Source organism: Anomaloglossus baeobatrachus, chromosome 7 (assembly GCF_048569485.1).
Source record: "Anomaloglossus baeobatrachus isolate aAnoBae1 chromosome 7, aAnoBae1.hap1, whole genome shotgun sequence".
NCBI classification, from domain to species: domain Eukaryota; kingdom Metazoa; phylum Chordata; class Amphibia; order Anura; family Aromobatidae; genus Anomaloglossus; species Anomaloglossus baeobatrachus.
Window position 1 is genome coordinate 50,111,474 of NC_134359.1, and position 22,265 is coordinate 50,133,738.

The window sequence follows — 22,265 nt, forward strand, 5'->3', positions numbered from 1 at the left end:
GTCACGTCATACTTGTTCTTTATGTTTACTTTGACACTGGAAAAAAGGGATGAAAAATAATACATAACAATGTCTGGCCAAAGGAATAAAACAGATTTGGGGGGGGGAAAGCCTCTTTTGCTAAGGTGTATTTTTATATGCAATTTGTGAAAAAGCCTTTGATTGTGGCAACCTGTCCTAAACAGAACACTATGGAGGAGTAAACCTAATTACAAACTTGCAAAATTGTTTGTATTTACATACACTATCTGACAGTACTCATTAATCAAGATAATAGCACCCTTTAAAGGGAATCTGTCAGGTGATTTTGTAGTACAATACTAATGGGATATTTAAATAGCGCTTAAGGAGACCTTTCAGGATCAGTACGTTTTATTGCTCTACCTTATCCTGTTACTTTGTTGTAAGCTCCATAAAATTCAGTGCATTGTGACAGCTAGTCAATTGTATGTAAATACAATTTACATATTCTTTGCTCCCCCCACAAACCTCCCTGTGCATTCACTATCACTGTTGAGAAGTGGGAGGGAGTATGGGTGGGGGCCGCAGTGCAAATTCAGTTCAGATTTAATTTCACTGATGCCAGCACTGAGAGGTGGGAGGAAGGAGCACTGAATATACAGTTTGTATTTACATATGCTTGAAGAGTTACTAAAGGCCCCGTCACACACAACGAGATCGCTAACGAGATCGCTAATGAGATCGTTGCTGCGTCAATCTTTGTGACGCAGCAGCGATCGTTATGTGTGACACCTACCAGCAATCAGGCCCCTGCTGTGAGATCGCTGGTCATTGCTGAATGGTTGGGACCATTTTCTTCAAAGGTGATGTCCTGCTGGGCAGGACGCATCACTATGTTTGACACTGTGTGACAGGGTCCCAATGACAGCAGAGATCATTATACAGGTCGCTACTGCTACCTGTATCGTTACTGAGTCATTGGTAAGGTCTGACTGTGTGACATCTCACCAGCGACCTCCCAGCGACTTACCAGCGATCCTTATCAGGTCGCATCGTTTTCGGGATCGCTGGTAAGTCGCTTAGGGGTGCTTCACACACAGCGAGCTCGCTGCCGAGATCGCTGCTGAGTCACGCTTTTTGTGACGCAGCAGTGACCTCATTAGCGATCTCGCTGTGTGTGACACTGAGCAGCGATCTGGCCCCTGCTGCGAGATCGCTGCTCGTTACACACAGCCCTGGTTCGTTTTCTTCAAAGCCGCTCTCCCGCTGTGACACACACATCGCTGTGTGTGACAGCGAGAGAGCGACAAATGAAGCGAGCAGGGAGCAGGAGCCGGCGTCTGACAGCTGAGGTAAGCTTGTAACCAAGATAAACATCGGGTAACCAAGGTGGTTACCCGATATTTACCTTAGTTACCAGCCTCCGCAGCTCTCACGCTGCCTGTGCTGCCGGCTCCGGCTCTCTGCACATGTAGCTGCTGTACACATCGGGTTAATTAACCCGATGTGTATAGCAGCTAGGAGAGCAAGGAGCCAGCGCTAAGCAGTGTGCGTGGCTCCTTGCTCTCTGCACATGTAGCTGCATTACACATCGGGTTAATTAACCCGATGTGTACAGCAGCTAGGAGAGCAAGGAGCCAGCGCTCAGTGTGCGCGGCTCCCTGCTCCCTGCACACAGCGCTGGTAACTAATGTAAACATCGGGTAACCATACCCGATGTTTACCTTAGTTACCAGTCTCCGCAGCTTCCAGTCGGCGGCTCCGTACAAGCGCAGCGTCGCTTGCACGTCGCTGCTGGCTGGGGGCTGTTCAGTGGTCGCTGGTGAGATCTGCCTGTTTGACAGCTCACCAGCGACCATGTAGCGATGCAGCAGCGATCCTGACCAGGTCAGATCGCTGGTCGGATCGCTGCTGCATCGCTAAGTGTGAAGGTACCCTTAATGTGATGGGGGCTTAAGTCACACTGAATTCTATGGAGCTTACAACAAGATAACAGGATAACGTAGAGCAATAAAACTTACTGATCCTGAAAGGTCTCCTTAAACCCTATTATAAGATAACGTTAGTATTGTACTATACAATCACCTGACAGATTCCCTTTAAAGTGACTTCCTTTATAATAGAGGAATCCTGACAAAAACAATCTATAGCGAATCACTAGTGTCAGGACAGAAGCATAACTTCAGAACACACTAATGTGTAGTCTCTGAGGACTTTGGCTCTAAACTTTTTTTTTTTTTAAGTTTTCAGGCAGTTCATAAAGCATGACTAGATGGCCAGGGCTGACCTGTGTGGTTTCGCAGGGTGAATTAGCTACCCTAGCTGAACAAAATGTGACAAATGACCTGAGACCTGAGGCTTATGATCCCCCCTTTTCCCATGAATATTTTTCTTTTCAGTTGTTTATTTAGACATTACGGCCTTAATTCATAAAAAGGGATTACTCATGAATTGTGGTGTAAAGCGCTTTGAAAAGTCGTCAATTTTTTTGCACATCGCGAAGTTGCCTATCTGCATCAAAATGGGCAGGACAGGGCCATAATGGAAGCATGATGCCACACCTCGTCTAATTCATGATGAACTGTGTTGTATCTTATGCCAAAAATCTTACTTTGTGGCGAGGAGCTTGAAGGCACACACCACTTTGGAAACGCGCGTGATTCGTAATGAGGTGTACAATGTATGGTGGCATCACAATGGGTGGAAGGGGTGCACAGAAGTTACCACACAGACCATCATCCAATATATCATTTGAAATTCCTAAAATCTATTTCAGTTTATAATACAGGATGATTCACTCATTTCTTTGCCCTAAAAAATTGCTGTAACTTCTAAAAGAGATGGTCGGCCGTACTGAAATTCGGACTGTACAAACTTTGGTTCATGAGAAGTGCGAGTGCAATGATGCTGACGAGAAATATCCTCTCGCTGAATGTTCTCACCAACTTGTCATCTCACCGGTCATTCCCACTACGAGACATACATGTTGCACGCCTTTCTGGGTGTGTGTAGTATGGTGCTTGTATTTCACTCCTGCCCATTTCCTTCTTCATTAATAAAATAATGTACAGATACAGTCTGCAGGAGCGTGTTTTCTGTCTGAAAACTTTTTGTAAATTTGAGTCCTTAAAGCAGTGCCAAAGTGAGGTTTTGGAGGTTATAATCAACCGTTCAAACCATGTATTCTACTATTGGTGAATAACCTGGAACATTCAGGAACATTACTGGATAGGCAGGAGGGAGGTTGTCCAAAAATGACTGAGGAAACTATTCAGTAGCTTCTGGCGTCTCCACATAAATCGTTGCACAGGCTTTCCCAGGAGACAGGCATGTCGTTTTCCACATCGAGTGGCCAAGAAAAGTCGTGTTCACCCATACAGAGTCACTGTCTTTCAGAAATTGAAAGGATCAGATCAAGAAAAAACAATTTGTTGTTGTCAGTGGTTCCAGACCTTCATTACTTAAAAAAACACATATTGGACTCTACGTGCTACACGGACAAAGCCTGGTTTCACCCATGTGGCTATGGCAATTCACAAAACACCTGTATCTGGGCAGAGGACAGCCCACACATGCTTCATGACATGCCACTTTATCCAAAAATAGTTGGTGTTTGGTGGCCATTTACAGGAGGCGCATAATTGGCCCCATGTTTTTGAACCAACAGTGACAACAGTTGTATACATGGACATCTTCCAAACCTTCCTTCACTAGCCGGACGATGAGGATCTTGAAAGGGCTACTGCCAACTGGATGGTACAATGTGTCACTCCAGAGTATTCTCCAAAGGACTGTGGCCACCAAGATCGACTGATTTATCAACACCAGATTTCTTCCTTTGGGGTTATTTGAAAGGTCGGGTGTACAGTAACAAGTCACGAACATTACAGACACTCCGAGAGAACATACAGCGGCAAATTTAGGCTATGACCCCAGACGTCCTGCAGAATACATTTGTCATGGATGTGTCAATTCACAGTTTCTATTTTCTCATAGATCCTAATCAATAGTGGTTCACTGAGGTATCTATATCACAAGATAGGCAGAACTAGAAAAAGTAGGGAAAAAATAGGGGCTTTTAGCTATTGGGATACGAAGTTGGGAAAATTGTCAGTGTGTTTGTTTTTGTAATAATGTATGTCTATAAACTTTTGAGTCACAGATGTGTCACGGCCTGTCACAGAGGTGTCACAGCCAGCTGACAATCCAGTGGCAGTGAGTGTTAGAAAATCCTAGAGATTGGCAGCACGTGTTATCTGAAAGTTCCTTGTTTCTGCAGCAGTAGACTCTATGACCCTGGAAAACTATCAGTTTTTCCTCTCAGTTGTCAGCCTCTGACTTCCTTTATAAACCTAACCCTGGGGTGGTTTGGGTGCGGTTTATAGTTGTTCCTGGCTGTGGTCTGTAGCAGTCGTCTCCTTTTGTTGTACCAGAGACTTCTGTGGTTGCTACTCCTAAGATACGTGTTTGACTTTTGTTATCTACCCGGGTGTAGGTGGTAACATTAGTGTTTCCCCTGTTTCGTTTCCTTTTGTCTCCTTTAGTGTTAGTGGTGTTGACAAGCGCTCATAGCCACCATCCTGACTTAGGGTCCAGATCAGGGTTTTCCTAGGGTGAAGTATTCCTTCTTGGCGACAGGTGCGGAACCTGTATAGGGTTGATGAGGGCAGTGAAGCTGTAAAACATCAATTTCTCATGAACCAAAGTATGTACAGTCCAAATTTCAGTACGGGAAATTGTCTCTTTTAGAAGTTACACTAATTTTTGCAGGTAAAGTAGCAAGTGAATCACCCTGTACTACGTTGCAGATGCTATTTTAACCAGTTTGGTGCCCTAAAATGTTGATTTTTCTTTTCAAAGGCCACTTTTAAAGGTTGGACACCAATTATGTACGCAGCTGTCGACGCAAGAGGCGTGAGTATAATTATTTTCGGTTTGCTTTATAAATTAACGACAAAGCAATTTTGCATAATTAGTTCTAGTAAAGCTCCAGAATATATTAGAGACACGCACTTTGTGGACCTGTTTTTATAATCGTATTCGCTTGTTGTAAATCTTAGAGGGCAAAGAATCTATATAAAATGTTAAAGAGTTGGACAGTTGATACCCTGGGTAAGTTGTACGTTTGGCTGATGGGACCCTGAACATGGGACTCCAGAGATTGCTGCCCCTGGCTGTTTCTGGCAGTCACATAGGATATTAATGAAAAGCTGGTGCATGTATGGCCATTGCTCCCTTCCAGCGGGGAAGTTCAGAGCTTCATTCTCACGGTCGGTGGAGGTCTGACCTCTGGAAAAATATTTACCTTTTATGATGGTAATTACCCTTTTAAGTAACTTTATAAATACTAGAGATAAGCAAAGTGATTAGATGGTCTACAAATTTTTGTGACATTTTTAGGAATTTCCTGAACCCAGCAAGACTCAATTGATGAAATTCATCTAAAAGGACTGCCACCATTTTACACATCGCAAAGGATTGCTTCAGCCAGATAAGGATCGCATGACCTCATGCACTGTCGAGCGCCAGCAGAGTGCTTTACAGCAAGTACATTGCATGGTACAGATCAGCCAATCAGGAGGGACTAGTATAGTCAGTATGAAAACAGAAGCAGGAAATGCAGCAGCGATTTTAGGACAAACCTGGATAGTGAGAGTACATAAGAGCTCAATATTTATACCATAGAAAATGGAGAGAAAGCATTCAAACACAGAAGAAACTGTACAGATAGTGTGTGACAGCACAGCAGTGAAGATTGGTGTGTGACAGCACAGCAGTGAAGATTAGTGTGTGACAGCACAACAGTGAAGATTAGTGTGTGACAGCACAGCAGTGAAGATTAGTGTGTGACAGCACAGCTGTGAATATTAGTGTGTGACAGCACAGCAGTGAAGATTAGTGTGTGACAGCACAGCAGTGAAGATTAGTGTGTGACAGCACAGCAGTGAAGATTAGTGTGTGACAGCACAACAGTGAAGATTAGTGTGTGACAGCACAGCAGTGAAGATTAGTGTGTGACAGCACAGCAATGAAGATTAGTGTGTGACAGCACAGCTGTGAAGATTAGTGTGTGACAGCACAGCAGTGAAGATTAGTGTGTGACAGCACAGCTGTGAAGATTAGTGTGTGACAGCACAGCTGTGAAGATTAGTGTGTGACAGCACAGCAGTGAAGATTAGTGTGTGACAGCACAGCTGTGAAGATTAGTGTGTGACAGCACAGCAGTGAAGATTAGTGTGTGACAGCACAACAGTGAAGATTAGTGTGTGACAGCACAGCAGTGAAGATTAGTGTGTGACAGCACAGCTGTGAAGATTAGTGTGTGACAGCACAGCAGTGAAGATTAGTGTGTGACAGCACAGCTGTGAAGATTAGTGTGTGACAGCACAGCTGTGAAGATTAGTGTGTGACAGCACAGCTGTGAAGATTAGTGTGTGACAGCACAGCTGTGAAGATTAGTGTGTGACAGCACAGCAGTGAAGATTAGTGTGTGACAGCACAGCTGTGAAGATTAGTGTGTGACAGCACAGCAGTGAAGATTAGTGTGTGACAGCACAGCTGTGAAGATTAGTGTGTGACAGCACAGCTGTGAAGATTAGTGTGTGACAGCACAGCTGTGAAGATTAGTGTGTGACAGCACAGCAGTGAAGATTAGTGTGTGACAGCACAGCAGTGAAGATTAGTGTGTGACAGCACAGGAGTGAAGATTAGTGTGTGACAGCACAGCAGTGAAGATTAGTGTGTGACAGCACAGCAGTGAAGATTAGTGTGTGACAGCACAGCTGTGAAGATTAGTGTGTGACAGCACAGCTGTGAAGATTAGTGTGTGACAGCACAGCAGTGAAGATTAGTGTGTGACAGCACAGCTGTGAAGATTAGTGTGTGACAGCACAGCAGTGAAGATTAGTGTGTGACAGCACAGCAGTGAAGATTAGTGTGTGACAGCACAGCAGTGAAGATTAGTGTGTGACAGCACAGCTGTGAAGATTAGTGTGTGACAGCACAGCAGTGAAGATTAGTGTGTGACAGCACAGCTGTGAAGATTAGTGTGTGACAGCACAGCAGTGAAGATTAGTGTGTGACAGCACAGCAGTGAAGATTAGTGTGTGACAGCACAGCAGTGAAGATTAGTGTGTGACAGCACAGCAGTGAAGATTAGTGTGTGACAGCACAGCAGTGAAGATTAGTGTGTGACAGCACAGCAGTGAAGATTAGTGTGTGACAGCACAGCAGTGAAGATTAGTGTGTGACAGCACAGCAGTGAAGATTAGTGTGTGACAGCACAGCAGTGAAGATTAGTGTGTGACAGCACAGGAGTGAAGATTAGTGTGTGACAGCACAGAAATTAACAATATCAGTGTGTTATGAAAAGAAAATAATACAGATCTAACTGATAAGAAGGGGGTGATGGTAGAGTCCCTGTGTAGGTGATGCAAGACCGGAGAGGGAATCGTAAGGTCGCTGGCAGCTGCTGCTCTCTTGTTCGGTACCGCTGCATTTCAGTCACACAGACACATCTTTAAAGGGCCATTGGAGACTTTACAGCTCTTTTGGTTCATCGAGAATTAATTTGCCACTGAATGAGTTTCATGGTAAAATTTGGCAACCATGCCGAATTTACATTTCAAAAGATTACTTAATCTCTAGTTAATGTATTATGCTACTCATCTTGTTCTGATTCAGAGTAACAGTGTGAATTATAGCCTAGGAGCTAAATTTATTGTATGCAGGGTTTGCATGCATACAAATTTGTAAACGCAATCTATTTTCATTTATCCTGAAATCTCCTAACAGCTTATAAATAATCTGTAAATATTCATATACATACAAAAAAGTTAAGTGTAAAAAGACAACACAAGGAGGAGGGGGAGGAAGGGGATGCAGCTGCAGTTTTCTCATCCAGTTTTTGCATGAACGGCATGAGAGAGAAGGGAAAGACACCACTTTGATTCACGGCACAGGACTTACATCTGGCAAGAAAGAACTTGTTCGCTCAGCAAGCATGGAGATATTAATTTTTGCAGAAAGCAGAGGGAAGGAGAAAACCCAAATACAGTGCCTTACAAAAATATTCGGCCCCCTTGAATTTTTCAACTTTTTCCCACATTTCAGGCTTCAAACATAAAGATAAATTTAAATTTTATGGTGAAGAATCAACAACAAGTGGGACACAATTGTGAAGGTGAACGATATTTATTGCTTATTTTAAATTTTTGAAAAAATAAAAAACTGAAAATTGGGGCGTGCAATATTATTCGTCCCCTTTACTTTCAGTGCAGCAAACTCACTTCTGAAGTTCACTGAGGATCTCTGAATGATCCAATGTTGTCCTAAATGACTGATGATGATAAATATAATCCACCTGTGTGTAATCAAGTCTCCGTATAAATGCACCTGCTCTGTGATAGTCTCAGTGTTCTGTTTAAAGCGCAAAGAGCATCAAGAAGACCAAAGAACACAACAGGCAGGTCCGTGATACTGTTGTGGAGAAGTTTAAAACCAGATTTGGTTGCAAAAAGATTTCAAAAACTTTAAACATCCTAAGAGGCACTGTGCAAGCGATCATATTGAAATGGAAGGAAGGCGTATCATACCACTGCAAATCTACCAAGACCCGGCAGTCCCTCAAAAATTTCATGTCAAACAAGGAGAAGACTGATCAGAGATGCAGCCAAGAGGCCCATGATCACTCTGGATGAACTGCAGAGATCTACAGCTGAGGTGGGAGAGTCTATCCATAGGACAACAATCTGCACAGATCTGGCCTTTATGGAAGAGTGGCAAGAAGAAAACCATTTCTCAAAGATATCCATAAAAAGTGTTGTTTAAAGTTTGCCACAAGCCACTGGGAGACGCATCAAATATGTGGAAGAAGGTGCTCTGGTCAAATGAACACAAAATCAAACTTTTTGGGCACAATGCCAAATGATATGTTTGGCGTAAAAGCAACACAGCTCATCACCCTGAACACAACATCCCCACTGTCAAACATGGTGGTGGCAGCATCATGGTTTGGGCCTGCTTTTCTTCAGCAGGGACAGGGAAGATGGTTAAAATTGATGGGAAGATGAATGGAGCCCAATACAGGACCATTCTTGAAGAAAACCTATTGGAGTCTGCAAAAACCTGAGACTAAGACAGAGATTTGTCTTTCAACAAGACACTGATCCCAAACATAAAGCAAAATCTACAATGGAATGGTTCACAAATAAACGTATCCAGGTGTTAGAATGGCCAAGTCACAGTCCAGACCTGAACCCAATCGAGAATCTGTGGAAAGAGCTGAAAACTGCTGTTCACAAACGCTCTCCATCCAACCTCACTCAGCTCCAGCTGTTTACAAAGGAAGAATGGGCGAGAATTTCAGTCTCTCGATGTGCAAAACTGATAGACACATTCCCCAAGCGACTTGCAGCTGTAATCGCAGCAAAAGGTGGCGTTACAAAGTATTAACTTAAAGGGGACGAATAATATTGCACGCCCCAATTTTCAGTTATTTATTTTTTACAAAAATGTAAAATAAACAATAAATATCGTTCACCTTCACAATTGTGTCCCATTTGTTGTTGATTCTTCACCATAAAATTTAAAATTTTTATCTTTATGTTTGAAGCCTGAAATGTGGGAAAAGGTTGAAAAATTCAAGGGGGCTGAATACTTTTGCAAGGCACTGTATGTAGGTTGTGCACAACATTTCTAGTTGCACTTTAATAATCCGTACATTTACAGCTGCTTAAGGTCTTAATTCTTGTAGAAAAAGGCGCATTTTTTTCTTGTTCTTGTGTTTTCAATCATTTTTCAAACAATGTTTTGCTTTTTTTTACTAGACCTCTTGAATCAGATGCAGCATTAATTGGTGTTTCTCATCTGTGTGAATCTGCATAGGGCGGTGTGTCCTGTTTTGGATTAAGTATATTAATTATCTCTACTTCTTTTCTTTTATATAGAAAGACCTGCAACCCAAACATGAGAACAATTATTACATGTATTTATACTTTGTAGTCTTCATAATATTCGGCTCATTCTTCACCTTGAATCTCTTCATTGGTGTGATCATAGATAACTTCAATCAGCAGAAAAGGAAGATAAGTATTTATTGCCATGGAGCTGGAGATGATACAGGATCTCTCTATCTATTTATAGTTGCAATCAAAATTATTCCACCCCCTTCATTACAAATAAGGTTTATTTGCAAGATCTACAAACTTTGCAGTGTTTACAATAAACCAAACAAGAACAATTTAAGACGCGGTTCTCTACAAATTCATCACAAATTGCCTTTTTTGCTATATACAGCAGTCTCATAAGTATTTACCATCTTGATGACGTGTCTTTAGTACTTAGTACAGCCCCTATGGCTGTTATGACCTGCTTTATACATGATGTTTGTCTGTGACATGGCCACAGTGTGAACATGCTCTTACACATTGCACATATATCAACTTACTGTTCCTGATTGATGGCCTCCAGGTCACTTACTGATATTCTTGGGTTGTCAAGAAAGTGGTCCAAAAAGTTAAAAGAAGAGATCATTGCCTTACACAAACAAGGGAAAGGATAGAGAAAGGTATTGAACATTTGTAGAGATGCAGTTGGAAGTTAATGGAACAACTTTAAAGTTACAGGAATACTACTACACTACAGGGTGCTTTACACGCTGCGATATCGGTAACGATATATCGTCGGGGGTCACGTCGTTAGTGACGCACATCCGGCGCCAATAGCGACATCGCAGCGTGTAACACAAATGATCCACAATTAACGAGCACAAAAACGTGAAAAATCGTTGCTCGTTGACACCTCGCTCATTTCCTTAATATCGTTGCTGCTGCCGGTACGATGTTGTTCGTCGTTCCTGCGGCAGCACACATCGCTATGTGTGATACCGCAGGAACGGCGAACATTTCCTTACCTGCATCCACCGGCAATGCGGAAGGAAGAAGGTGGGCGGGATGTTATGTCCCGCTCCTCTCCGCCCCTCCGCTTCTATTGGCCGGCCGCTTAGTGACGTTGCTGTGACGCCGAACGCACCTCCCCCTTGAGGGAGGGATTGTTCGGCCGTCACAGCGACGTCGCGGACAAGGTATGTTCGTGTTATGCTGCCGTAGCGATAATGTTCGCTGCGGCAGCGCTCACCACATATCGTTACAACGACGAGGACGGGTGCAATCGCATGCGACATCGCTAGCAAATCGCTAGCGATGTCACAGCGTGTAAAGCACCCTTACCTGTACGTGGTAAACAGAGGAGATAATCACCATTCCTGAGGAAGCAGGTGGACAAAAATCTTTGAGTGATAATTTATTTGCTAATAAACTTTGTAATGGTCGAATAATTTTGACTGCAAGTCTATAAATTTATCCATCTATCCACCTACCACCCATGCATTCACCCATCCACCTATCCATCCACCCACCCATCCAGCCACCTATCCACCCATTCATTCATGCATCCACAAATCTACCCACCCACCCATCCATCCAGCTACCTTTCCACCTATCCATCTATACATCCAACTAGTCATCCATCCACCTATCCAGCCATCCATCCATAATAAACTTTGTAATGGTCGAATAATTTTGACTTCAAGTCTGTCCATTTATACAGCCATCCATTGACCCATCTACCCATCCATTCACCTATCTATCCACCCACTTACCCATCTATCGATCCATCCACCCACTCATCCATCCATCCAGCCACCTATCCAACCATCCATCCACCTATACATCCAACTAGACATCCACCCACTTATCAAGCCATCCATCCATAATGAACTTTGTAATGGCTGAATAATTTTAACTGCAAGTCTATCCATTCATCTGTCCATCCACTTATCCACCTATACATCCATCGATCAATCCACCCATTGATCTATCCATCCACCTATCCAACCATCCATCCATCAATTCACCCACCCATCCATCCATTCATCCATATATCCATCCATCCACTTATCAACTCAGCTATCCTCCCATCCATCCTTCCATCCATCCATTCACCCATCCATCCATCCTTCCATCCATCCACCCACCCATCCATCCATCCATCCATCCATCCATCCATCCATGCATCCATCCATGTATCCAGCCAGCCATCCTTGTAGCCACCCAACCATCTGCCCATCCATTAAAGTAAGGGAGCACTTCAAAATAGCAAAAATGTCAGGACTTTTTTTCGCACAGCAACAATATTCCAGTACAACACTTCAGAATTTTTATTTGTCATCTATCTACATCCAAAAATTGAGGAGCCTAGTGTTACCAGTAGGTTTTTTTTAAAGCAGCATTCCAGCATTTATTGTTTTCTTTTTTCACCACTGTAGTGTTGGTGTAAATCTAAGCCCCCCCCACCCTAGTCTCATATTCACCCTCCAACATTTTCATCTTTTATCGTCGCCACTCTGGTCCCATGGTGCCATCTTGCGCCCATAACTTCTGACTGGCTGGCTTAGATAGAAGTTACTACACAAACTCTCTAAATACAGGTCTATGAGAGCCAGAAGGAGGCTCCCATAGACTGTTATTGAGCTGTGATCTGTGGGGCGCTCCATGAAACACTGGAGCTGCCGGCAGGTCACAAACTGGAGAACACCAACAGGAGTGGTGCCAATAACAGATGAAGACTATGGAGGGTGAATGTAAGAATAGAAGCAGGGGACTTAGATTAGAAGGGCCAAATTGTAGAGGGCTGTGAAGAATATTCCATGTAGTTGCTGTAAATGTCTGGCAGGGAGGGCCCATCTGTGGCTAGCCAAGGAAATGGCGGTTCTCTCGACCTTATTCCACCAAGAGCCAAGACACATCCGGATGCACACCAAATAGAGAGGTTGCCTTGTAGCATTGTCTCTTTTCAGATATCTTCTATACAGTTCTTGGATGAAAGGAGTCAGACACATGCAGTCACCTGTCAGTTAATTCTACATCTGAATAAAAATCAAGACAGACCCTTTCTCCAAAAAAAAATGCTGGTTCTAGAAGTGTCTTCTCCACTTTCCAGACACTTATTTTGGCTGTATAATAAATGTCTGAAATAGAAATACAGCTTTAATAAAGTGGGAGAATTCTATATGTACTGTAGATTTATGCTGCTTATAATATTTTACTTAGGAGGACAAGATATCTTTATGACAGAGGAACAGAAGAAGTATTACAATGCAATGAAGAAACTTGGATCCAAGAAACCTCAAAAGCCAATCCCCCGACCTAAGGTTAGACTGTAAACTCCAATGAAACGATTTCATAGATATAAAATAACCTCACACTTTTGGAAGTGCCTGTATTGCCCACACCGTAATAGTGCGGATATACCTAAAAGAATAACCCTCATTTTAATTTTCATTTCATAAATCAATAGTACACATGTAAATAAACAACTTAGTAAGGCCTCTTTCACACGTCAGTGATTCCAGTACGTTTGTTGCAGCTTTTATACATACCGGAATCACGGACATACGCAGACCAATTATAATCAATGGGTCTGTGCAAACATCAGTGATTTTTCCATGCGGCGCACATGCCTGTCCGTGATTTCTGCATGGAGACATGTGCGGGTTTTTTGGCATCACTGATGTCTGACGGAACACAAAGTGGTGTGTTCCGTGAAACACATACCAGAAAAACACGTGCATTTAAAATAAAAAGCTTTTTAAACTCACCCGTCTCCATCTACGCTGTCTTCAGCCGCTGCTGTCTCCTGTTTCCAGCCCGGCTAATTATTCTCATGAATATGTAGTTATGCACTGCAGAGCCGACCCGGAAGTAGCTGCATAGGGGAGACAGCAGCGTCCGGAGACAGCATCGCAGGAGACTTCAGCACCACAGACAGCAGGAGCCGGGACAGGTGATTTGGAATACCTAATCTCCATATGCTATCATGGATCACGGATAGCACATGGAGAACACACATGTGCCGTGAAATCACGGCACATGGAAGGACATATGCGTTTTTAACACGTCAGTGAAAAACGTCTGTGTTTTTCACTGACATGTGGAAGAGGCCTAACATATCTTATCAGACAAATCAGCTTCTTTCTCTACCAGAATTGATCATTCATTATCAAAATTCTCAATTCATCGGTAAAATCTGTATTCAGTGACAACAGTTTTTACATTTCCGAGATAGGAGTTGACCGTTGTCACCAATAAGATTTTATGTAAACGGAAAGAGAGGAGGAGGAGGGAGGAGATAAAGACCCCGCTCCTCTCACCTCCCTTCTACATAGAATCTTATAAAAACAAATTGTCATCTCCGATCTCAGTAATATAACATTTTATCTTCCTTGAATACAGATTTTACCCATGAATTGGAAATTTTGAGAATGAAACATCAGTCCTGAAGGAGTAAGAGGCGGATAACTCTGATACGATATATTACAGAGTTGCTTATTTTCAGAAGAATGTTTGATTTATTAAATAAAAATTAAAATGATGGTTGTGCTCTAAGGCCCATTTAGACTAATCAATCTGGGTATGGGCATTAACAGGAGAGGTCATTGGGGGCTCCGTTACGACATGATGCATTGATAGGCAACAACTTTGGGGAACACACATTAATTGGAGCACTAATTTCTGACATTAAGCTTGTCTAAACAGGCCGTCAAACACCCGACGAATGAGCAAAACATTCATCGGGTGCTATGATTTTTAAGCAAGTTTACAAATTAGTGTTATCGGCACCATATTGTCCTGTGTAAGACGGTGATGGGCGATTGATAACATGATATTCTATGTGCACAGAACAATCACATTAAGGCCAGGGCCACACAGGGGACTACTGTGATCCTCGCATGACACTCGGCTCATGCTGGCAACACAGCGGGAGCCGAGTGTCATGCGATTGTCACTGCGACTGAGGTTCGATCATGCGATCAGACCACAGCTGCGGGGGCGGGCTGGCTCTGAGGAGGGGCGGGCTGGCTCTGAGGAAGGGGGGCTGGCGCTGCGGAGGGGAGGGAGGGATTTATCTCTCTCTTTCCTCTGTTGCTGGCTATTGCCATTCTCGCTCAGTACACCAGTGTACTGCAAGTGCAGTGAGATTTTTCTCTCGCCCCATAGACTTGAATGGGTGCAAAAGAAACAAGGATCACATTACACCTGCAGCATGCTGCGAATATTTTCTCAGTCTGATTAGGGCTGAGAAAATAATCGCTCATGGGTGCTGGCACATAGGCTAATAATATTGGGCCAAGTGGAAGGCAATGTTTTATCGCATTCCACTCACTCGGCTTTTCATGCCATGTGTCTTAGGCCCAATGTTTATTCTGTTCTTATAGAATTATGGTCGGTCAGTATAAGGGTGCATGCCCACGATCAGTGTTTGAAGCGTTGTGGACGCGGCGTGTTTTCGCTGTATCCAAAACGCTTACCTTGTGCAGCACAAGCCTAGTGGATGCAATTTATACAAATCCCATGCCCACTGTGCTTCTGTTCTGTGCAGCGTAAACTGATTACAAGCGCGGCTTTCTGCGCCGCAGCATGTCAATTTATGGTTGTGGAGACACGAGTGTTCTTGGCGGGAGAACACAGCAAAAATCCGCTGCGCCCAGAACCCTGATCGTGGGCATGGACCGCTACATTCTCCTGTGGAGAACACTAGCATCTCTGCAAAAGGAAAAACACTGCATCTAGAACGCAGCATGTCCTGATCGTGTGTACGTAGCCTAACAGGCCATTCAATGACCACCGATTGGCCTGCATGTAGCCAGTTGGCTTTCATTGAATTGCCACGATTGTGCCATGTTAGCTCATCATTAGATAGCCATCAGACAAGCCCTTTTTTGGCTTCCAGCTATCTCTCCCTACATCACATACAGTACATCTGCTTGTTGGTTTGGCTAGGTGCTTAGGTGTTTCCAATCATGAAAGTGGAGTAAGACACCACCACACCCTCTGTGGCGAATTATCAGAAGAATCGGGTATAGTTGAAACTCCAGATTCCCCGGAATAACATATCTGTGGAGAATCTGAAAGCACAATAGACAGTTCTCTTGTTTTATTATTTCATTGATAAATCTCCTGTGGTTTGTTGGATATTTAGCAACAATTGGAATTTTTTTTTCCACCAATACCGCACTCTTGTGTTAACTAAACTGTTATTATTCATTATTTGTGTATGTTTTGTCAGGTTTCCAACTTGCGGTCAATTCCCCACCCCTTCCTGCACAGTGTCTCTCCACCCTGTTGCATATTTACTAACTCTTTTAGGCCTCCTTCACACATCTGTGCAAAATATGAACGTCTTGCACGATCCGCGGTGAAGGTGTGTATGTTTGTGCATGTGTTCTGTGTGCAGTCGCTGTGCTATCCGTGTAACATCCGGATAGCACACGGACAGTATGAGCTGGTTTACTTACCTGTCCCCCGGTCTGTTGTCTCCAGAGCTGCTGTTACTTCTGGGTCCGTGGTGAGTGCAGTGAATATTCATGAGCATAATGAGCAGGCCTGGAAAAAACAGCAGAAGCAGAGACAGCAGCACCGTGGAGACGGATAAGTATAAACATTCTTTACTTTTATGTGACCTGTGTTTTCTTCAGTAAGTGTCACACTGATGTCACACAGGTCAAATCAGTGTGTAGTCCGTATGACATTCTTGCTGCTGACAGAAAACGAACATATTGCCGTGTGACGCACATAAACAGGCGTGTGCTCCATATGGTCACGGAGTCCATGTGAAAACACTGATGGGTGACCAAGCCCATTGATTTCAATGGGTCTACGTGAGTCTGTGTCTCCTGTATGTGTGAAACTGGACATCACACGTTCCGGAGACTTGGATGTGTGAAGGAGGCCTTAAATGGTTTTTATATAACCGCACTCCCTTTTACATGTCACGCCCCTTCCAAACCTTATGTCCTTCCCTCTAAATGTGTCTCAGTCTAAAGAAGAAGCACGCTGACACCACTCACAGGAAACCTTCCAGGAGTGCAGCCAAATGTTACGGGACAGTTGGCAAGTATGCCCTAAAACAGAGGGAGTGGACTGCACAGCTACCACGGGAGCTACCTAAGGTTCTGTTCACATCTGCTTCATGGTTTCTGTTAAAAAAGTAAACCATGATGCACTTCTGATTTCAACTGCACAAAGGGCACCAACGGCCCCTGAAAAGAACCCAAAACTGTCGTTCTTGAAAAGGCACAGAGCCAAATAAATGCTAGGCTTGCACTTGCAACGTAGGCTTCATCAACGGGCTTTTTTACAATTACAATTTAATTACAATTACTGACAACACAACAGAAGCCAAATTCACCCCAAAATAGTCAACGGTGTCCACCTGACTACATTTGGAATGCATACGTTTCCTCAATGATTTCCATTTCTTTGTTCATGAAATGGAAAGGAAGAAGGCAAACTCCGAACGCCAGTGTGAACTTAGTCAAAGTTGTAAATGTTGAACATATATCCTGGTAAGCTTTATAACAGTCAATGCTTTGAAAAAGTATTCATACCTCTTGAGCTTTTCCACATATTTCTATGTTCAACCCACAAACAAAAATTTATTTTATTCGGATGTTATGTGATATAACAATAAAAAACAGCAAATATTGGAGACATTTAAAGGAAACGATACCTGGTTTTCTACATAATTGTGAGGTGCATTTGTATTCAAATAAGGAATTTAGTTCAGCTCACCACTCCGAGGCAGGTCTCTCCAACTTCTGGTCCGATGCACGGAACAAGTGGTTTGGCTTCCACAGCTGAATAATCAGTCACATCAAGAGAAGGAGGGGAGGAGAAAAGATCCAGCACTGACGTAATAAAAAAAATTCTTTATTCAAAATTCATAAAAAAGGTCATTCCAACTAAGTGCAGAATATATTTACACTTGACGCGTTTCGGAGAAAGTAGACTCCTTATTCATAAGCATGTTGCTTATGAATAAGGAGTCTACTTTCTCCGAAACACATCAAGTGTAAATATATTCTGCACTTGGTTGGAATGACCTTTTTTATGAATTTTGAATAAAGAATTTTTTTTATTACGTCAGTGCTGGATCTTCTCTCCTCCCCTCCTCCTCTTGATGTGGCATTTGTAAGTTCACCTTTCCCTGCAGTTACTGCTGCAAGTCTTTTGGGGATGTCTCTACCAGCTTTGCACATCTAGAGGTTGAAATGTTTGCCTATTCTTCTCTGCAAAATATCTCTAGCTCAGTGAGGTTGGATGGAGTCGTCTGTGAACAGCAATTTTGACGTCTTGCCACAGATTCTCAATCGGATTAAGGTAGAGACTGTGACTGGGCCATTCATACATATGAACATGCTTTGATCTAAACCATTGTAGAATGTAAGCCCAAAAGGGCAGCGTCTTTCTGAACCAGTCTATCATTGTTAGTTTGTTCACTGTAATTTATACCTGTATTTTGTATGTATCACCTTTTTATATACAGCATCATGGAATCAATGATACTCTAAAAATTAATAATAGTAGGAATTATATTGTAGCTCTGGCAGTACGTTTAGGGTTACTATATAGACAAAAAATGTATGCCTCATCGCACTATTGAAATCTTGCAACTGATACCCTAGGTTTGAATTTTCAGACTCCAGCTTTGAAAGCTATGACAATAGACTGAATAATGCAAAAAGAACAGGCAAATTCGTCTGATCTTCTTGCATAAGTTTAGGGTTGTTGTCCAAAGGAAGGTGAAGCTAACCTCAGTCTCAAGTCTCTTGCAGTCTCTAACAGGTTTTCGCTCCATTTATTTATCTATTTAGCTCCATCTATCTTCCCATCAACTGTAACATGCCTCCTGTCCCAGCTGATGAAAAGTTTCCCCACAGCATGATCCTGCCACCACCATGTATGATGGTGGGGATGATGTTTTCAGAATGCAGTGTTACTTTTCTTCCACATATAGTGTTTTTCTATTTAGCCCAAAATATTCTACTTTGGTCTCATCTGACTGAAGCACCTTCTTCCACATGCTTGCTGTATTCCCTACATGACTTTTTGTAAGCTGCAAACACTTGCTTTCAAAAATGAGTTTGACTAACACAACGTTCACACTTACAGTATTTAGTCAGTATTTTACATCAGTATCTGTAAGCCAAAACCAGGAGTGGAACAATGAGAGGAAAAGTATAATAAAAACACAGCCCTAATTCTGCATTTTTTTACCCACTTCCAGCTTACAAATACTGAGGTAAAATTCTGACCAAATACTGAATGTCTGACTGTGGCCTAAGAGTATGCTCTCACTAGCGTATAAAACAATCGCTAAGATTTTCATCTAATAGGCCCCACCCTATTTTATGAAACCAGCCAAGGTGAAGCTGGTATTATCTGGCTGGGAAGGTCCATGGTTATTTGATCCTTCCCAGCCTAAAAATAGCAGCCGCAGCTGCTCCAGAATTGGCGCACCACATGAGATATTCCATTTCTTGCGCTTTGCCGCAGGTCTTCCCGATTGCTCTGGTGCGTTGGCAATCGGGGTTTGGGGTTCATGTCAGCTGTGCAAATACTGTACTTTTAAAAACGCTCCCCAACTCTTTCTCTGGCTCACCAATTTATTTAAAAAAAAAAATATCAGGCTGGTCAGATGTAGCCCAAGGAGTCCACGTAATTCACAAATGGAAATCTCAAGAACATAAAAATAGAGAAGCAAAAACAAGATACTGTCCTTCGTCCACCAATTTATTAGAAAGCAAAGTTCCCACACAGGTCTGATGTAGTGCGCCATTTCCCACGACGTTCCCTGATTTCATCGATCAAAGGCTATGGCGCATCGTTCTGGGGCTTCATAGCCTTTGAGTAGCAGCCACTCCTCCTTTGCCAGACCCGGCAACTCTGATGAGCGGTGACGTCCATAATGTACTTAAGAAAAACTTGCAGATGAACATTGTCTCATTGAATAACATTGGAGCAAGTGTAATGGGATTTTTATCGCATTGCACTTGGTGTATTTATATGCAAATGGGAGCTAGCCCTTAGAGTTGTCCTGTGGACAGATTCTCCCCCTTGAGCTGCTGCTTCTACAGTAACCATGGTCCTCTTGGCTGTTTTTCTAATTAGTGCTCTCCATTTTGGGATGTCAGTTTAGGTGATGGCCGTTTGCAGTTGTGCCATACTCCTTCCATTTTTGGATGATTGATTGTACAGTGCTCCATGAGATATTCAGAGCTTGGGTTGCATTTTTTTATAACCTAACCCTGCTTTTCTCTTCTCCCCAACTTTATCCCTGACCTCTCTGGTGTTTTCCTTGGTTTTCATAATGCTGCTTTATCCCTAATGCTCTCAACAAACCTGTGAGGCCTTCATAGAACAGCTGTAGTTATACTGAGAATAAATGACACAAAGGTGGACACAACATTAGGTGACTTCTGGATAAATTGGTCACCCAAAATTTCATTTAGGGGTTTCAGACTGCAGGGGGCTGAATACAAATGCATGTCACAATTTTCAGATTTATATTTTTTTTAAATGTTTAAAAAATCATGTATCATATTCTCTACAATTTATAAATATGTACTAATTTGTGTTTGTATATCACATAAAATCCCAATAAATTAATTAAGTTTATGGGTGTAACGTAAAAAAGGGGGAAAACTCACGGGGTATGAACACTTTTTTAAGGCCCTGTGGGTATTCTGTCTAACAATATCTATATAGGTAGGTATCTTAAAGGGGTTTTTCACATATATGATATGTATGACCTCTTCTTAGGATATGTTATCAATGTCACAATAGGTGAGTCTGACACTTGACATCCCCACCAATCAGCGGTTACAAGCTCCGTCAGAGGCTGAATATAAACACTATTCTGCAGATTATATAAATATTGGATGATCTGCAGTACCTCAACGTATCCACTAAACCATGTACGGTGCTGTCCTGTTCTATTCACTACACTGTATATATTTGGACACCGATGGTCTGGACACTAACAGCTTAATGATAGGGGTGATGGGTGTCAGACACTCACCAATCTATTGATGACTTATTCTTAGGAAAAATCATCACTATCATAGTAGTGAAACAACCCCTTTAATCCCCCCCCCATAAAATAATTCACTTTGCATGCTCAATTTCATTGTATATTAGGATAATTACTCATAGACATATTGATAGTGATATACCACATTTTATCTCCACAGAATGTTTTACAGGGATTCGTATTTGACATAGTCACAAACCAAATATTTGATATCACCGTCATGTGTCTCATATTCCTTAACATGGTAACCATGATGATTGAAACTGATGGCCAGAGTACAAATATGGATGACAACTTGTACTGGATTAATATGGTCTTCATTGTGCTCTTTACCTGTGAATTCCTTCTCAAACTCTTTTCCTTGCGCCATTATTATTTCACAAATGGATGGAATATATTTGACTTGGTTGTGGTCATAATCTCCATTGTAGGTAAGACAGTGGCATGGTCCAATTGGTTCAACTGAATAGATATTTCCGTCATATTATTGTGGTTTATAAATTCAGCAGGGCTACAACAGCAAAAAGAAAACTACAATAAAAGTGATGGAAATCTTCAGGGTTATTTTCTATTGTTGTAATAAAAATGTGTCATCTACACCCTCTTAGCTTTGTAATGTGGCCTAGGAAGCCTAGAACCCGTGACACTTAGTGGTAGCTGGTAGCACGGCACCTGAAAATAGACACATGTATGGAATTTACATATCTTGCTGCTACTACACATAAATACACATTATACACTCTATGCTAATAAGCACATCTTCATGGTGTTACAGGTCAATATTCACTCACCTACATTACTCCCCTCTTTGATCATGGCCGTCCTCAGCCATACGGAACAACATGATGCCATAAAATATACATAAAATCACTATTAATTATTTTCTTCTCTGGGGTCTCAACATATTCTTGCTTCAAGCCTTGCCGGCCTAGGTTCCCAAAACTAATAAAGTCTATTTCTAAAACAGGCTCTTGGGCCAACATTAGTGACCCCTCAAACCCGAGGGCAGAGTCCCTTCATTAGACACTGTAGCAAAGACCATAGGCTGCTTTTGTCCATAGCTCCCATCTGCCATAAAGGTGGGAGTACAGACCTTAAAAATATCTATCCATGAACATTTGGAGGCACAACACTTAAAAATTACACATTGTGATCTGGCTGGCACATCAGGTTATCCATTCCCCTCACTCACGATTCTTAGTACTAGGCACAGTCTGTCAGGGGCAGGTTAGTCCAGAGTCTATTGGGGGGTGCAACAAGCTCAAATCTTGGAAGGGGGGGAAACACACACATAAACTTCCCAGGCTTATCTGAGCAGAAGGGCAATATTTCCTGCCCTTTTCACTTAAACTTCTAGGCCTTCTCTTTCCAAC

General features: G+C 42.5%; 1 protein-coding gene across 2 annotated transcripts in view; it reads left to right on the plus strand.

Annotated features, from left to right (window-relative positions):
* The window catches only part of LOC142245034 (sodium channel protein type 2 subunit alpha-like), a 249,642-nt gene that overhangs the window by 216,935 nt on the left and 10,442 nt on the right, over positions 1-22,265 (plus strand). The window contains exons 23-26 of one of the 2 annotated variants that reach the window (XM_075317280.1): positions 4,822-4,875; positions 9,909-10,050; positions 13,071-13,171; positions 21,053-21,323. In XM_075317280.1, coding sequence (XP_075173395.1) covers positions 4,822-4,875; positions 9,909-10,050; positions 13,071-13,171; positions 21,053-21,323 — 568 coding nt within the window. Of the gene's footprint in view, positions 1-4,821; positions 4,876-9,908; positions 10,282-13,070; positions 13,172-21,052; positions 21,324-22,265 lie in introns of those variants that run through there. The other variant, XM_075317278.1, reaches the window with a different exon arrangement.